The sequence below is a fragment of the Gopherus flavomarginatus genome, chromosome 4 (genome assembly GCF_025201925.1).
Source record: "Gopherus flavomarginatus isolate rGopFla2 chromosome 4, rGopFla2.mat.asm, whole genome shotgun sequence".
NCBI classification, from domain to species: Eukaryota; Metazoa; Chordata; order Testudines; family Testudinidae; genus Gopherus; species Gopherus flavomarginatus.
In genome coordinates this window covers 96,209,295-96,227,745 of record NC_066620.1, presented here as the reverse complement: position 1 = coordinate 96,227,745, position 18,451 = coordinate 96,209,295, and the positions used below count along the sequence as shown (strand labels likewise).

At 45.9% G+C, this 18,451-nt stretch overlaps 1 protein-coding gene across 2 annotated transcripts in view; it reads left to right on the top strand.

Annotated features, from left to right (window-relative positions):
- The first annotated feature begins 201 nt into the window (after nt 1–201).
- The window catches only part of TMEM181 (transmembrane protein 181), a 55,343-nt gene continuing 37,093 nt past the window's right edge, over nt 202–18,451 (top strand). The window contains exon 1 of one of the 2 annotated variants that reach the window (XM_050949707.1): nt 202–358. In XM_050949707.1, the coding sequence (XP_050805664.1) occupies nt 228–358 (131 nt within the window). In that variant the 5' untranslated portion in view covers nt 202–227. Of the gene's footprint in view, nt 359–11,939; nt 12,082–18,451 lie in introns of those variants that run through there. The other variant, XM_050949708.1, reaches the window with a different exon arrangement.

Below are 18,451 nucleotides of genomic sequence, written 5' to 3'. Positions count from 1 at the left end.
ATTCCCGGCTGCCGGGGGTATCGCAGCGCTGTCCCTGTCCCACTGACTCACCTCAGCAGCGCGTGTGAGGAGGTGGTGAGGCGGGAAGCAGAGCGCCCGGCCTCGCAGCTCCTCCCCCCGGCCGGCAGCGCCAGCCACCGCCTCGGCCCCGGAGCCGGAGGGCGCTCGCTCAGGGGGACTGGCTCGCCGGTGTCGCTGGCTGAGCGTGGGGCTGAAGGGGCGGCGGGATGGACGCCGATTACCCCGCCTTCGAGACCCCGCTCTGCGGCGAGCTCAAGCGCTTCTGCCGCACGGTCAAGGAGACCTACAAGGAGATCAGCGAGGACCTGACCCCCTACAAGGATGATCGCTACTACCGGTAAGGGCTGGGGAGCGGCCAGCGCTGCGCCCACCCCCCGCAGGGAAGCACGGAGGGGCTGGGGCCGGGGCCGGGCTCCGGGGGCGGCCAGGCTCTTGCCGAGCTGCTTTGCAGCTGCAGCCCCCCGGGGGTGGGGAGTGTTTGTTCTGCTTAGCGGGGGAACCCGGACGCAAGCCCAAATTGCCTTCAGCTGGTTAAATACGTGCCCGCCCCCCGCCAGCTGGCCTGCCCGGGCGGGGCCTGGAAAGACGTTTGCAGGCAGCTTGGCTAGGAGGAGAGGGGCTGTTAGGAGCGCCAGGCTCTGCCGTGGCTGTGTTATGGCAGGAAGGCTGTCGGGCCTCTACTGCCACATCTGCGTCGGGAGTTGATGGGGCTGGGTGATGTTTAGTCAGGAATCATGGCGGCGGGAACCTCCTAGGCTACGTTGCTTAGTGGCTGTTTGGTCCGGGCAGCTGAAGGAGAAAAGGCCATTTTAAATAGAGCACTGGAAAGTTGGGAGGGGTTTGCAAAGAAGCTCATCCTCTTGCAATTCCATAGGGTGAATAGGCTGACAGGAAAGATGCCGCCTCTCCAGGATCTCTCTGGTTCTACTGTATATGAATGAGTTCCTTCTACCTTCCTTCCAAAAAGGTCCCAGGCCATTTTATTTCCTTGATTGCTGTGGAATAATTTATTTTCCATGACATGGAAGCACCCGATAAAGACCTTTGGTGATTGTGGGGGAAAAAGCATAGGTCAGGTTTCTTCACTGAGCCCAAAATAAATTAATCATCCCCTAATATGGAACCGTCTGCAGTAAGAGTCTATCTACCAGAACCACCCAAGAATTGGCCTTTGTCTAAAACTACCAATGCTGTAATCTCACTAATAAAACCTAAACAGAGATTTCCATAACACAGAAAGATGGATCCAAGCCTCCCAGGATCTTGAGCACTCTGGACAAGGTAAAAGAGGTTCCCTACTATTTGTGAACTAGTCCGTTATCTCTCCTTGAAAAGTGCTTTCTAGGAAAACCTCTGTGCAGAAGTTCCATCACCTGCTTCTCTGCTTTAAGTAGTATAAACTATTATATAATAGCTCTTTCTAGCCTATGCTTATCCCTATTGTATCTGAGCACAGTATGTGACTACATCCATTTAAATATTTGTACACAATGCACCAGATCCTCAGCTGGAGGTAAATCAGCATGGATCCTTTGACTTCAGTGGTACTGCACCCATTTTCACCAGCCAAGGATCAGGCCCATTCTATTTAAATTGTCACTACATCCACAGCAGCAGGAGCTGTTGAAAGCAGTACCAATGTCTGATAACTTGGCACCATCGATGCAGCCTGGCAGGATTTCATATCGCTGCATTTTTCCCCAACAAAACAGTGGCTCGTTGTTCCAAAACTTGGTTGTGGGAAATAATTAGAAATGGGGCAGAGGAAGGGGGGCAAACATGTCAACACTATAATTGTTATGTTAGTGTGTTGTCTGTGGCAATATAGTGCATATATGTAGACTCCAACTGCTGGTTCTGCTAGGTTTTTGGATGTGAGGCTCCTGATGGTCACTGTCTTGCAACATGTGTGATCACTTTTACTTGTGCAGAGTGAATACAATGTGGCTGTAAAAAGCTACCAGGCTGATTTGCAAAGGGGTAGATGAATATAGAATGTATGAGACAATGGGGATTTGGGCCTAGGGATAACAAACGTGATATGAATAGAGCCTGAGAGATGGCTGCATCCATCCAGCAGCTGTGCTGCTTTGTTTTCAGTAGGAAACAACAGCTCTCCAATATAAACTCTCTTTAACCCCGTTTTGACCAACAGTATGTAGTAAGAGGCTTTCAATACTACATGGCAGAGACTATATTGGAATGGCCCAAATGTAGTTGTAGAGTTAATCCTGGGCTGCCATTTTCCAGTGCTATAATCTCCTGACAGTAGCAGCTGTAAATGCTTGCACTGCTTGCTGTAGAACCAGTGGGATGAAAGATGCTATAGCAATGTAAAATGTTATGCTGTTACCTTTGTGGTTGACAGGGATATAGCTTTCTGAATCAAGAATGATGCTCTGGGTTCTGCTGGTATTAGCTCTTCCAGAATAACGCAGCTGTACATTGCCTCTGAGGAAGCTGGGGCTTTAGTTCATTCAGGGCTCCTAGCCACATAAGTCTGCAGATCAAGAATACCTGTCAATTTCAAATCTTCCATGTAGAAATATATTCCACTTGGTAAATATGGAAGGGGAGGCAGCATGGTCCAGTGTACATGGCACTGCACTAAGGACCTGGCTCTGTCACTGACCTACTGTGTGACTTTAGGCAAGTCACTTTACCCCATCTGTGTTTCAGTTTCCCCATCTGTAAAATATGGATAATTATACTTTGTCTCCTTTGCAAAGGATGGTGAGACCTATGGATGACTTGGGCTAAGTATTGTTACATTTATTGCTGAACCACTGGTTTTACATATGCTGTTTTTATCCACTATATATCTAGCAGTCCATTGTGCATGGCACTTTTCTCTTTTAGTTTCTTTAGACACAGCTTGCTTAATGAACTTTCATGAAACTCTTGTCCCCCAGACTAATTGGGGGAGGGGGAGGAAATTCAGAAGTCTTAAGCCTAGGTTTCTATATCATGCTGCATGGGGCTAAAAATGTAAATGTTAGCAAGTTAGTTTTGCCCAACTAATATGTATTTTGATTGTGCAACTGCATGGAGCCACTGACCACTGTGACCTAAGTCACTTGCACCATACTGGGGTGGAGACAAAACAATCAGCCATCTCCCAGGGCAATGAAGTTACAGCTATGTCTAGACTGGAAGCTCTTGAGGGCAAGCAATGCATTTTACTATATGCTTGTAATGCACCATGTACATTCACAACATTATGTATGTGATACTTAATAATATTGTAAATAATATAATTGGTGTCACCTCTCATGGTATTTATAGAGACCTACTATACCTAGGCAGGGGTGGCTGTAGGTATTTTGCCGCCCCAATCAACGCAGGCAAGGTGCCTTTGGCAGCTTGCCTATCGGAGGTCCCCGGTCCTGCGGATTCTGCGGCAGCCTGCGGGAGGTCCGCCGAAGCCACGGGACCAGCAGACTCTCTGCAGGCATGCCGCCAAAGGCAGCCTGCCTGCCGCCCTTGCGGTGACCAGCAGAGTGCCCCCCGCGGCTTGCCGCCCCAAGCATGCACTTGGTGTGCTGGTGCCTGGAGCTGCCCCTGTACCTAGGGCCAGGTTTGCCAGAGAATGCTCAGTGCACTGGGGGAAGGAGGAGAAGATTGGTGGCTTACCATCATGTTTCCTTCCTCTCAATCTTGGAGACTGATGTGAGCCATACTGGCCTCCACACACGTTAGAGCAGCTTTAGGGTTGCTCTAACTGATGCCAATGAATAATGGCTCTCAAGAAGCCATTCCCCCTTCCACCCTGGCATGCTCCTTCTTGACCTTGGAATACCTCTGATGCCAGGTAGGAAGGCAGGAGCATAGCAACTGATGTACAGCTGGTAGTTGAAGATTCCCCTATACTAGGAGGACCCTCTGCTGCTAACTAAAGGCAGCTTTAGGGCTTCCCATAATGCACTGGGGATTTAGTAGAGGCTCTACATTTGTGCCCACTTAGAAAATCTCAACCATTATGTATGTTCAAAGCCAACTAGGAGACTTAGCCTCACAACAGAACTTATGTTAATTTCAGTGGGTGTTGAACAGCTAAATCCCATAGATGGTTTTGAAAATCCCAACTTTCATGACTAAATTTTGGAAGGGAATTTATAAATTAACTTGCACAGCTGTTTGGAGGAAATGGGAGAACCACCGTGCTTCAGATGGTAGTGTAGTGTCCAAATTATGCAACTCCACTGATGTCACAGCAGATCTATAACTAAAAGTAGCATTTGGCTTGATACTGAAAATCAATAATTCTAGGCGACATGCACTCATCATTATTGCCTAACCACCTTAGAAAGAGAAGTTCTGTATGCCAAGTGCTCTCCCGATGCTGAGCTTTGTAATAATACCCAGAGATTAAGATAAATGACCTACAGTGAGACTGCAATATTTTTTTCTCTTTTAAATAAGACATCATTCTGTCCATCAAAAAGCAGTAGGCTCGTATGTGACAGTTGTAGTTCATTCATTATTTTACTTAATGTAAAATGTCTCTTGTATGTGTAATGAAATAAAGAATGAACTATAGTTAGACTTGGACCACTGCTTATTGTTAAGGTTGTGCAACACTTCCCAGTATAAGAACCTATTTTCAGTTGCTTATAACTTGCCAAATATCAACCATTTGGGAAAATCTCAGTCAAAATGATTCAGGTGTTTTTGAGAGTAAGGTTAGGCTCATCTATGACAAAAAGGCTCCCCCTTGGCAAATTTCAAGTCCCTATTCCAAAGTGTGGAGGTGCTAGAACTTCTCAAAGTAAAGGTGACTGGGTTGGGTTCCCAGCTATGTGACATACTTCTTCTGTGACCTTATGGAAATCACTTAATCTGTCTGTGATTTATCCCCTTCTATAAAATAACAATAACATTTCTCTGTCTTTCAGGGGTATTGCAAGTATAAATCAATTAATGTTTGTGTGATACTGAAGGTGTACATAAATGAATCATAAAAGCTAGGACTGTGGAGCTTCTCTTCCCAACACAGTGAAAATGTTCACAGATATTTTAAACATATTGTTCCATCACTTTCTCATCTCCAAGGTAGAAGGACTTGTTGAAAAACCTCAAAGGGAGTGGGAGCTGCTAGGCTGCATATTCCTGACCTAGTTACCTGAAAGTGTTATTTAGCAGTGCCATCCCAACAAAGGCCTATTGTGGGTCAGAAATAGTCTCCTAGATCATTCTGAGTCCTCAGGTCCTTATTCTGTGTTCTGGACTATCTATTTTTGTCCATTAAAATTCACAAAGGTGTTCCCTCGCTTATTTTGTGTTCCCAAATACTTATTCTGGGTAAAATTGAATCACTTCTTTTAATTGTATTCAAAATTATATCAACAGCAGAAGACAACTAAATAATCAACAGTGCCATAAATCATAGTTCTAATTGCCTGTACAAATATCTACATTATTGGTCAAATTCATCCCTGGTATATTTCCGCTGAGTTCAGTAGAGTTACAGTAGGGATGAACTGGGTCCCACATGTCTGTAATAATCTAAATCACACAGGCAGACAACTTAATATATAATGCTATCAATGATAAGGATGACCATAACATAAACACTACACTGTGTAAATAAACTGGCACAGGAAGTACTGGGCTTGTTTAAAAGATGTGATAAGCCTTTATTATACACTAGCTTGTGCTGCCTGAACCATCATGAATTGTTGGTGTAATGCCCGGGGTTCATCCTGAGATGAACTATCCTATGTAGATGATAAACCTCAAAGCCGGGGAGTACTTTGAACTTTATCCTGCATAGACAGCAGGTTGACATTTTATTAATATATTACTAGATACTTGCTATTATTAAAAGCAAAGAGTAGTACGAAACATAGTTTATCAAGTCCCTAAACTCACCCGACCTACCCCCATGCCTCTCTGCTCAGTGGGTCTTTGACAGCCTTTGCCGTCCAGTCTCTCAGAAGACTCAACAGATAAGCATTGACATTTGTGCAAATGATTGTTCATAAAGCAATAGTATATGCAATATTGTTATATTTTTAGTAGTGTGTTTAAAGCAATAGATAGGCTTTAATTTGCAACTACGTGTAATCTGACTAGATTCTCTGTAACATGGCACATTAAAAACATTTTCACCTCCTGTACACCAAAGCTGGTCCCAATGTGACAACAGTGTTGACACTATCTTACTATTGAAAGAGCTATTCAAAACTCATTCAAAAAACAGGATGCTGTCTCTAAGGTGAAGTGATGCTTCCATGAACTAAACACACAATGACTCAAAATATAAGATGTGTCAGTCCTATACCTTAGATCAGAGGTGGGAAAACTATGGCCCGCAGGCCACATCCGGCCTGCAGGACCATCCTGCCCAGCCTCTGAGCTTCCGGCCAGGGATGCTAGCCCCCAGCCTCTCCCCTGCTGTCCCTCGTCCCCTGCAGCCTCAGACTGCTGCACTACCAGTGCTCTGGTCTGCTGCTCCTGCTGGGCAATGCGGCGGTGTGGCTGTGAGCACTTGCTCCTCTGAGTGGCATGGTAAGGGGGCAGGGGATCCCAGGGGGCAGTCAGGGGACAGGGAGCAGGGGGGGTTGAATGGGGTGGAGGTTCTAGGGGGGCGATCAGGGGTTGGATAGGCGTGGGAGTCCTGGGGGGGCCTTCCAGGGGGTGGGGGTGTGGATAGGGGTTGGGGCAGTCAGGGGACAGGGAGCAGGGGGGCTGGATAGGGGTGGGGTTACGGGGGGCGGTTAGGGATGTGAGGTCCCAGGAGGTCAGGGGACAAGGATTGGTGGGGGAGTTGGATGGGTCAGGGGCTATGAGGGGGGCGGGAAGTGGGAGGGGGAGCCTTCGCTACCCGGCCTTCCATACAGTTTCACAACCTCAGTGTGGCCCTCGTCCCAAAAAGTTTGCCCACCCCTGCCTTAGATGAATAGGTTTGATTAAACCTCGAAAACACTTCGCTTTTTGCTTTCTAAATATATCGTTAATTTTAATGCAATAGCTCGTGCCATTAATCCCTAACTTTCACCAGCAATACAAGTGGATGCTACTTGAAAGCTGATAGGCAAAACTCAACAGGTGTGTTCAGTGCCAGTTTGCAGCAGCAGATAAAGATTATACAGAATCTGACTCAAAAGATGGTAGGTAAATCTTATCCTGCCAGTTCTAAGGAATGATGATGATGAAGGCTGCATCACATGACTTGTTCAATATATCTCTGTCCTGACCTTCAAGACTCTCTGTTACTACAGTTCTGTGCCTCTCCTGAAAACACAAAGCCTATGATGTTAGATTGCTGTGTAATTTTGTGATATGGAAAATGTCCCCTCGCAACCAGAATGAGATAATCAAACTCATTTTACTTGTGGCCCCAGCCAGTTTCAAACCCAGATTTTTACAGTAGAAAAGCAAGTGCATTTAATGTACTTCGTCACCTAGCCTGCACTCAGTTACCCTATTTTAAAAAGGGTGTGCATGGGCAACTCTCATTCCCTAGTGTTCTATAGTGCATATGGGAGATCTGGTTTTTACTTCCAGTCCTGGCCACGTTTGCTTAAATGGCAAAACTTCCATTGTTTTCTACAGGATCAGGATTTCACTTGTAGTCTTTAATTTGCTAGCCAGTTAGGGTATATCTACATGGCAAGCAGAAACCCGCAACAGCAAGTCTCAGAGCCTGGTCTACAAACTCAGGCTGGTGCTATTGCACTAAAAATAGCAGTGTAGATGTTTGGACTCCGGCTGGAGTTCAGGCTCTGAAGCTCACCCTCTCTCCTTAAGCTTCAAAACCTGAGCTTCACCAGAGATTGAATGTCTACACTGCTATTTTTAGTGCCATAGTGTGAGGCCAGGTCTGTAGACAGCTCTCTGAGACTTGACGCCATAAGTTTTTGCTTGCTGCGTAGATGTACCCTTAAGGTCTTGGAGTTCTGTCAAGATCCTGGAGAGGTAGGAATGTCTCATATCATTTAAACACAAGTGACTCAATCCTCAGTTGTTCTGTTTGGTGCATCTGGGAAAGAGGACTGCCCGTATAAATGAAACAGGCACATGATTATTTGCAGAATTGGGGCTTTAGTCTGTAAAATCAGTCCTGCCAGATGTAGTAGGAATTCCTGATGTTACTTTGGTACTCGCTTCAATAAAAAAATTTTTTTTAAGAAGCAAAGTAGCTTCAGAAAGGTGTAAGAATAAGGAGTCCTTCTGCTGGCTTAGTTCCTGACAGATCCAAGTGCAGGAGCAATTTCAAAAGCTAGAGGAGGCTTAGTGTGTCTTATATGTGACACTCTTAATTCTGGAGAGGTGGTAGGCTCAGCTTGCATCACTCTGCAGTGCCTCCAGCAGCCAGTTCCTGGAGCGGAATTTAGAGCAGTTACAAGAAGCTCTTTGTCCTGTAGAACAGCTTTGGCAACTTTCTAACATATAGTGCATAGCAGTGTAGGGAGTATGATAAAAAGAGGCATGTGGTGTTTTAAGTAAGTTATATAACATCAAAGTGTGCAGTATGCCAGGTCTTGATCCAATTCCCATTGATGTTACTCCTCTACTTGGGTCTGCCACTGACAAACCATCTAAGCAGTGAGCTCTTAGATATTACTACTGACATGCCTCAGGTGCCTTGTGAGACATGATGCTTAAGCTCAAAGGCCGTTGACTTTCCACTGACTTCACTGAGGCAAGCTCAGGCTCTTAAGCAGCTAAACCTTTTCTAGTGTATTTTATAGATAGCACAGATCTAAATCATCATTGTATTACTCCAGTTGTCAGCTGATGTAACTCCCTAAAAATCAATGAATTTCCACTGGTATGAGCCTGGAGTAACATAATGCTGAGTCAAGCCCTACATATTTAATAATGGCTAAACTATTCTCTTCTAACCTATTTTTAAAATAACATTGGAGCAGAGATAATTAGGAACATACATGTGGAAATATAAATGATTAAGAATTCTGTTTGAGTGAGTACTTTAAACAGCCCTGTTGTTTTATTCTAAAACGTCATTACTCTGTGCAGTTAACAGTTTAAAATAGGATCATGAGCCGGGAGGGGGAAATCTTAGAGGTCAACTAACAGACCAATACACCTTCTCCTGTACTGCAACTGTTTAGTTGCATTCCTTGTGGTTATGTTTACTTAACACGCTTAAGGACTTGTCTGTGCTTACAGTGCTACCTGCATGCTTTAGTGCAGGGGTCGGCAACCTTTCAGAAGTGGTATGCCGAGTCTTCATTTATTCACTCTAACTTAAGGTTTCGCGTGCCAGTCATACATTTTAACCTTTTTTAGTAGGCCTCTTTCTAGAAGTCTATAATATATAACTAAACTATTGTTGTATGTAAAGTAAATAAGGTTTCAAAACGTTGAAGCTAAATTTAATTTTAAATAAAGCTTCAACATTTAAAATGCAGAGCCCCCAGACCAGTGGCCAGGACCCAGATAGTGTGAGTGCCTCTGAAAAATCAGCTCGCATGCCACCTTCAGCACCTGTGCCATAGGTTGCCTACCCCTGCTCTAGTGCTTAGTGAAGATGCTACATATACTGACAGAAAAGCTTCTCCCGTGGTCAGCATAGGCACTCCATCTCCCCCACAGGCGGTAGCTATGTCAATGGGCAAAGCCCTCCTGTCAACATAGCGCTGTTTACGCCAGAAGTTAGGGTGGTATAACTGGATCACTCAAGGGTGTGGATTTTCCACAGCCCTGAGCGACGTAATTATACTGACATATGTTTGCAGTACAAACCATGGCTGAGTATATATAGATATCACTATTAGCCAGGTCTACACTACTAACTTACATTAGTATAACTACATAGCTTAGGGATGTGAACAATTCACACTCCTGGGCCACGCAGTCATAATGACCTAATCCCCTATGTAAACAGCACTAGGTTGATGGGAGGGCTTCTCCTGGAGGTGGATTAACTACACTGAGGAGAGAAGCTCCCTCATGGGCATAGTAGCATCTGTGCTAACACTGTGCAGCTGCATTGCTGCAGCTTTAAGTGTAGGTCTGCTCTCAGCTTTGTTCTGGAGTTACAATTTGAGGCTTGGCCCTGATATACCAGCATAAGTTTGTAGCATAGAACTATGTTGCTTGGGGTGTGGAAAATCTGCAGTGCTGTAAGTGTAGACAACCCCAGCACTTGCTCCTGCTGGTAGGTCAGCATTACTGACAGGATGCTGTTAGCCCCCTGACAGCTGCTAGAAGAGGAGAGTATCCCTTGATCATTAATGCTAATGTATGCAACCCCCACCACCATGCCTGGTACCCCAGGCACACATAGACAGTGGCGGTACCCACCCTGGGACAGGTTGAACTGTGTGTGCTGCCGCTGAGCCCACAGGTTCTGCTCTCAATGCTGGCCTGTCTCTGTGCCCCCCACTCTGCAGCCCCGTTCTGCTGCGTGCCCCGGAGTCCTGCTGCTGCTCACGCTGTGTGGACACCAGAGGCCCAGCCTGGCTGCAGCTCTAGGGGCTGCCACAGTACCAAGGCTGAGTGTGGCCCTGAGGCCATGGCGCGAGTCACAGCAGCTGAGGGCGAGGCGGCGCAAGTCCTGGCGCTGCAGGAGGCTGGAGTCATATCCAGGAGGTTGCTGCGTGTGGGCACATGGTGGGGGCAGGGAAGCAATGGATATGGTTGCGGGTGAACAGGAACTTGCCCTTCTGTGCCTGGAGCCCCTGGGTGCGGGCGGAGCTGCAGCCACACTAGGGTGACCAAATGTCCCAATTTTATAGGGACAGTCCCAATATTTGAGCTTTGTCTTATATAAGTGTTACCCCCACTTGAGCATCGCCAGGTGTCCAGTTTTTGACCAGAATGCCCAGTCGAAAAGTGACCCTGGTGGCTCTAGTCAGCATTGCTGACTGGGCTGTTAAAGGTCCAGTTGGCATGGCTGGTAGGCTCCTTACCTGGCTTTGCATGGCTCCCCAGAAACAGCAACATGTCCCTCCGCTGCCCTGAACACTGGCTCCGCAGCTCCCATTGGCCAGGGACTGTGGCCAATGGGAGCTGCGGGGGTGGTGCCTGCGGGCAGAGATAGCGTGCACCACACGGAGCCGCCCCTATGCCTAGGACCCAAGGGACATGTCACTGCTTCTGGGGAGCCCCCTGAGGGGTAAGCACTGCCTGAAGCCCTCTCCCTGTACCCTCCTGTACCCCAATACCAGCCCTGAGCCCCCTCTCGCACTCTGAACCCCATTCCTGGCCCCACTCTGGAACCCATGCCCCAGCCAGAGCCTTTGCCCCTCCTGCACTCCCAACCCCTTGCCCCAGCCCAGTGAAAATGAATGAGTGGGGTTGGGGAGAGCAAGCGACAGAGGATAAATGGGGGGGGCGCGAGGTGTTCAGTTTTGTGCCATCCTGATTAGAATCATAGATTATTAGGGTTGGAAGGGACTTCAGGAGATCATCTAGCCCAACCCCCTGCTCAAAGCAAGACCAATCCCCAAATGGCCCCCTGAAGGATTGAGCTCACAACCCTGGGTTTAGCAGGCCAGTGCTCAAACCACTGAGCTAGCCCTCCCCCTTAGAAAGTTGGAAACCTACCACCTGCCCATGCCCCTGATTTTTCACACTTATCTGGTCACCCTAGTCCACACTAGGCCTAAGGCGCCGAGTTAAGTGGACCCGGTTTCCTACCCTTTAGTTCAAGTAGTGCCAACACCCGTGTGGCCCTGAGGTGATGGCGTGCGGCTCGCTGATTGCCGCTCACATGGGCGGGCCAGGCCGGCGTCCCATAGTCCGGGGGCGGGGGCGCATGGCTGGATGGCGTGAAGTAATCACGGTGTAGTTTCCTGTCCCCGTCCGCCCCCCGTAGCGCCTCACTACCCCAGCAGGTGCGCACAGAGGACCTGTTCCCCCTCCCCTAGGAATAAGAGTTGGGCAAGAGCCTCGGGGCTGTGGCGCTGTTACGTCTCGCTGTCACGTGACAGATCCCAGCGTGACGTGGCGGTTGGATGACGCATACGGAAGCGCTGCGGCTGGCGCTGATTCTGCCACGGGCGGTTGTGCGGCTGCGGCGGGCGCCCGAGTCTGTTACGGGAGGAGGAGGCACCACCAGTGCGCATGCGGCTCGGAGATGGAGCTGTGAGTGGGGGGCGCGGGGAGGGGGTGTCTCGGGCTCCGGGCTGTGCCCAAGGCGGGGCGGTCCCTCTGCCTCCCCCCCACAGTTCCCCCCTCCTGGTCCTTACACTGGGCGCTGGGTCCAGGTGTTGCCCCCCGCCCCGTGAATGACCCCTCCCCTTGCCGCACCGGTAGGCAGCGTTCCCGAATCTGCGCAGAGCCCGTCCCCCCCAGCACACGGGGGTGGGGGACTCGGGCAGGCCTGTCCTCGGCCTGTGCCCTACGCAGGCCAGAGTAAATGTTCCCCACGGTCCCTTCTGGCCTTGTGCTCTGTGACCCTCCCTGTGGTGTGTCGTTTTCCCCCCCAAGCCAGCCAGCCGGAGCGCGTAGCGGGGAAGCCAGGTGACCAGTCGGCTCCCCGCGGGCTGTGGGGCAGGAAAGGAGTGTAGCCTTGGAAACGCTGCTTTAGCGCATTGCCTGCTTCAGTGCGAGTTCCCTCCTTAATGTGTGTCCCCAGACATCCCTCTGGAGGCTGTTGCGACCTTGGGTGGGGGTGGCTCTTGTTCAGTGGGGCTGTGTGGTTGAGGAGAAGTTTTAGTCCTGTTGGCCTGCTTGACAGGCAGTGAGAGGAGGTGTGATTGGGTGGGAGAAGGAGAAAAGCTGTTGTGTTGGATGATTTAAGTTGTCCCTTTAGCATTGTGTTTTTAAGTGTCTTGAAAGGTGTCCAGAGCCTTGGATGGGTGCCCTTTTGGTGTGGGGCTGTTTTTAGATAGAAATGAAAGGAAAAGGCATAGGAAACATCATCTAAATCAGATCAGGCATTGGACCTAACTTCTAGTTAAATAGTAACTTGATCCTCGAGGTCAGTGTTTCTCAGCCTTTTTGATATCAGGGACTGGCTTGCTGCCTTCCTAAACTGTGTAGTTTCATGTCCCCGTCCACCCCCCCATAGCCCGCTCGAGCCTCGGGGACTGGTGCTGGTCCACGGACTGGTGGCTGAGAAGCACTGTCCAGGTGAACGCGGATCTCTTAGGAAGGCTGCTTTGGTTGAAGGGCCTGCCAAAGTGTTTGAAGATGTATTAGATGTGCAGTTATAGCTTAGTTTGCTGTTAAATTCTAAGGCGGTTCTGATTTTTGTGTTTACCTGCATATGCTGTTTTCTGTGTGCAGACTTTATTCGGGAATTAAGAGTAGAATGTTTGCTACTCTAAGCAAACTTGGAATGTCACAATCATGAATTGTCAGGTTTGTATTAGAGGCGGTATAATGTTTAGCATTACTCGCTCATTTGGAGACAGGTCTTGATTTTGACAGTCATATAACAAACATAGTGTTGAAAGCCTCTTTCCTTTGTTGAAGGATTTTTCATTATGTGTTTCAGGCTAGGTCTATGCTATAAACTTATATTGGTATAACTATCGCTCAGGGATGTGAAAAATCCTACTACCACCGACTCCGCAGCTCCCATTCGCTGGGAATTATGGCTAATGGCAACTGTGGGGTCAGGCAGCATGCAGAGACTCACTGCTCCCCGGCCCGGGACCGCAGAGACATGCCAGCTGCTTCTGGAGTGGTGTGGGGTCAGGACAGTCGGGAGGGGAGCCTGCCTTAGCTCTGCTGCACCTCTGAACTTTTAGCGGCTGGAGATCGCAATCGACTGGCAGAAACTCTGGGATCGACCAGTCAATCACGATCCATTCAGCAGTGCAGAGAAACTACACAATGGTTTGGGGGGAAGGTGAAGAACTCTGTACCCAATTAAAGTTCTAGAAATTATTGTAGACTGTAACTTGTGTTAATTTGAATTTAGCTGAGGAGGAGGAGTTATTTCTACTCTTTTGAAAAATGCTGTAGAATGTTATTGATTTACAAGTGACTAGGATGTCTATTTTTACCCCTTAAAGGAAAAATGGTACCTCCAAAGCTAATGTCTGCTAGCACTATGCTGAGCTAGCTGTAAGTTCAACATTAATTTAAATTCCACAATGTAAACTTCTGAATTGCCACCACCACTTCCTGTCAGCATGTAGGTACTCCTTAGCGTGTTAATACTATTCAGCTACTAACATAGCCTGACTCTACTTGAGCTCCAGCAGCTTTACAGCAAATGTCTTTAGAGCTGGTTGCTAGTGTTTATTATTAGATAATACATGTTTAGAAGGTGCCCCATGACCAAAGGCCTCTGGACCTCCAACTCACAGAATATACAAAATAAGCAGCCAAAGTAAATTACACTTTTGTGGCAATGCAGAAAAGTAATTTTGAGCCCCATAACCTGCAAAGTTTTTCAGATATCCTCCCCTCCACTTGTCTGGCAGGTTGATCTTAATGACAGTTGCCTGTTAGTATACATAATCTGCTGCATTATTATCCATAAATTCACTATAACCATATTACAGTATCTTGGATTTTCCATTGAAATCTGCAACTTGGGACAAGACTTTCAGTGGCTTGGTGACTGGCCGTAGTTGGATAATTATATTTTTTATACTCAAATATTCCCAAAAATTGATCTATTAAGAGAACCTTTGTTGACTGCCCAAACTGTAAGTATCACTCTCTGTTCTAGAAGTTAAAATAGAGTAACACAGAAAAGGAGATATGGTGGAGAGTTGCTGTAGTCTTGTATCTGTCAGTGACCAGATAACAAGGATAGGTTGGCCTGCTGGAAGTAAGTAGGGATCCTTATTAAAATGCCTTCCTCAGACTACTCAAGTTGTGGACACTGATAGAAACTTTACGGCAGGAATAATGTGAGATCACAGCTGCTCTTTCATGGAATTGGAAAGATTATTGGTAATGTTTCCTCCCAAGATGATAGTACCAAATCCACTACTAATTTCATGGTGGGCAGTTTAGGCAAGTATTAAGCACCTCTATACTGACTTTGATATTTACCTTGTTGCCTCAATCTAACTTTATCACATTTATAGGCTCCTTTTTGTCCTTCTCCTTCATTTAACTCTGAGCTACTCTTGGTTGGCCTTAGTTCTTCCTTCAGCCCCAGTGAAAAAACACACCCCTGAGTGCTGCAAATTTCAGCACTGTAAAGTGGCAGTGTAGACGGTGCACCAGTGCTGGGAGCTACTCCTCTCATGGGCATGGGTGGTTTTTTACAGCACTGGGAGAGCTCTCTCTCAGCCCTTTGCCACGACTACACAGCCTCATTATAACGTTGCTAGTGAAGACATATCCATAGTCTCCGTTAGTGACCAAGACTTTAATAACTTCCTTTCCTCCTTCCCAGCCTTTTTTTTTAACTTTGTCTTACTGATAGATACAACCATTTCAAAAGCTGTTTCCTCCTTTGTGATTTTGATGTCCTCATTTAACATGTGATGCCAATCCCTGTTTGATTTATTTTATTATCCTTTATCCACCTGAATGTTTTTGTACATTTATAAAATTCTATTTGTTATTTGCAACATGCCCAGAATCAATGGTGATACCTTTAGTATATGAAACAGCCATTAACTGATCGTGGAATAAGACCAGTTATTCTTAGTTGGGGAGAACTGAAACCCTTAAAAGAAGGAAGGAATGAAAAAGTGATTGAAATGGATAGTCCAAAGTTCATATTTTGTGTACAAAGGCTAAGTGGACTGAGTCTAGAAAAATTAGAAATTCTAAAGTATATTGATTAATAATGTTGCCAGCTAGGACAAGAAAAAAACAATGGAAGAGGACCTGATACAAGTGAATAGAAATGCATAGAGTATCATTGTATGTGGTCAAACTAATTTACCAAACAGCTTCTAACCAAGGCCAGTACGAAAGTGGGTGATGAGGGCAGTTAGGTCCAGGCTCAGCATTCTGCTGAAAAGCCAAGTGTGCATCTCCTATTAGCCCTCCCTGGCTGTTGCTGTGGTGAAAGGCAGCATAGACATGCATGCCTTAGTATTTCCCGCAGTGTGCTGCCACTGGGCTTGAGGATATGCGAGCATCTTTCTTTATAGGGTTTGACTGGGAGGTGTATGATTTTAAAAATAGAGCTCCCCTTCCCTTTCTTGGCCTCAGTGTGTGTCATTTTTACTTGAACACGCAAGTTCCTGGCTGCTCTGAAAGATGGGAATCACCATTCTCGTGAGACTTGGTAGATCTCTGCTCTCCTGGTGGGAGACGGGTTTTGTTCATTGGTCTGCCCTTTATGAAGCATCTAGACAGGTAAAATACTGGCTACAGCTGTACTTTCCTGAACAATTTCAGTTGCGATTGGTGAGAAAGCAGGTATTTCTGAGCTTTGTTCGTGACAGTGTGTAGACTTAGTAGATTGGTATGGGAATACAGAGCATCTCACCTCCAGATCATCTCTCTTAAATCTGACCCAGCCTGGGTTGTCCTGTTCAGTTTGTGGTGAACAGATGCAGTATTACCTAATCCATCTGCTTAAAAATCCTGAGACTTTTAAAAAGTGGATTGTTTGCTTCTGATTTTGCATCTTTAGGACTTCACATTTTTAAACTCTTCTCTGTAACCATAAGAGCAAGAAATTTAGTTTACATTAAAATATCAGCTTTCGTTCTTTTTGTCACAGGAGCCAGGAGCTGGAGCTTTAAAGAAAAACACAAAATATTGTGAGACTTTTGGTAAAATCACGAGAACTGGTAGCAATGTAGGTCTCTGCTTCACAGTTTGATGCTCTTTTTAGATGTATTATCAGAGGCCTATGATTGAGTCTGTATGTTGCTCAGATTTCTTCATCCTGAATTCAAGGCTCTGAACAACTTTTTTCTGCTCTCATTTTCTCCTCATCTCACTCCTTTCACAGAAGTCCCCATTTACATGTTTCCTTTATTTCCACCTTCTGTTCTCATCTTCATGTCTTTTTCTATGCTTCCCCTTTTGCTTAGAACAGTCTTTCTTGTGTTTCAACCCCACTTCACTGAAATACTTCCTTATGTACAGAACATTTATTTTCAAAGCCTTTCAGTGATAACTCACTTGTAACGGAAGTTTAAATTATTTTCAATAAACGTATTGGTGAAAGATGTGAAAACCGCTCACACTGTATGCTTAATGCCCTGTGCTCCCCAAGAGAAGTAGCCCCCTTCTCAGTATTTGCTGTGTCTCACAGTATGTGCAGTGTTCCTCTTTCTCCCCAAGTAGTTTTTTGTCATTTTGTTGTATTTTTAGTACAAGATTGTAAGTTCCTCTCTTCTCAGCAAAGCCCATGTTGCCTTATTCATCTGTAAAATACTTTGTACACCTATGACACCATCTAATAATGAGTGAACATAAAAATTGAGCTATCATTTGTAGAAGTGGTTTCTGCAGGGCAGGGCGAGGAAACGTGCACTGTTGCTGCCTACATTATCCCTGTCCTATGAGTAAATAAAGGACCTACATGTCCTTGGTTGTCAAGCCAGCTCCATGACTATTGTGAGTGAAGAGTCTTGTTATTTTACCTGAGGATTGTGGATACTCAGAAGAATGTAAGTTTTAGCTGCATTTTGCATCCATGTTAAATGCTTTGAAATCTCTGCTGAAATGGAGATAAAAGTATGCATATGAAGAAATGATAAAACAATGTTTTCTGTGATCCTGATATTACCTGCTTCAAGGTATTCTGCAACTGTCTAAGTAGCTACCTGATATGATGCATGTTTATTTCTTTCCCAATACAGTCTAAGAAATATCCAGTGTAGGACATTCCTAATTATGCAAGAAATTCTGGGCAACTTGTAGAACTGAAAGCCCTTGGAAAATTACAAATAGCACAACATTGTGTCGTATCTATTCATATCAATTCAATATACACCCGTATAAACAGCTTTAAACCAGTATAAGTGTGTTCATACAAAAATTTGTTCTGACTTAGCTAAACTGGTCAAGTTAAATCAGTGCAAAAACTGTATGTAGTTTAAATGAGAAACTTAAACAGTTCTAACTTAAAAGGACATTGTCAATTTAAAAACCACACTTGTCTAAGAAACTTGTGACTATTGTTGCAAGTGAAGATTTATGTATCTGAAAGGTCAGAGAAATATTTTTCTTAGGTACTTTTATTGTTTGTGCATTTGACAACTTCCTATGGATAGTTAGTTTTCACTCTTTTCCCTGTATAGTCAGCTAGTCAGTCAGTTTCTCCTGAATAGCAACAGGAGAGACAGACACGCTTAATGGGCTTTGGACTGCCAGTGCAAAGTGCTACCACAAGAATCTCGTAAAGCCAGTTTGTGCAAACTTACAGTGTGGACAGTGACTCATTTGCATCCCTCCTTACACCTGCATCTTTGTTCTAAACCTGACTAATTCTTGATTTTCCCTGTAAGTGAACTAAAACGAGCAGATAAGTTTCAGCCGTTTAAAACATCACATCTCAGAAAGCATTTTATTAAATACAGTATCTGCATTACAGTTGGAATTGCAAGAGTTAAGACATCTTTTCCAGGAA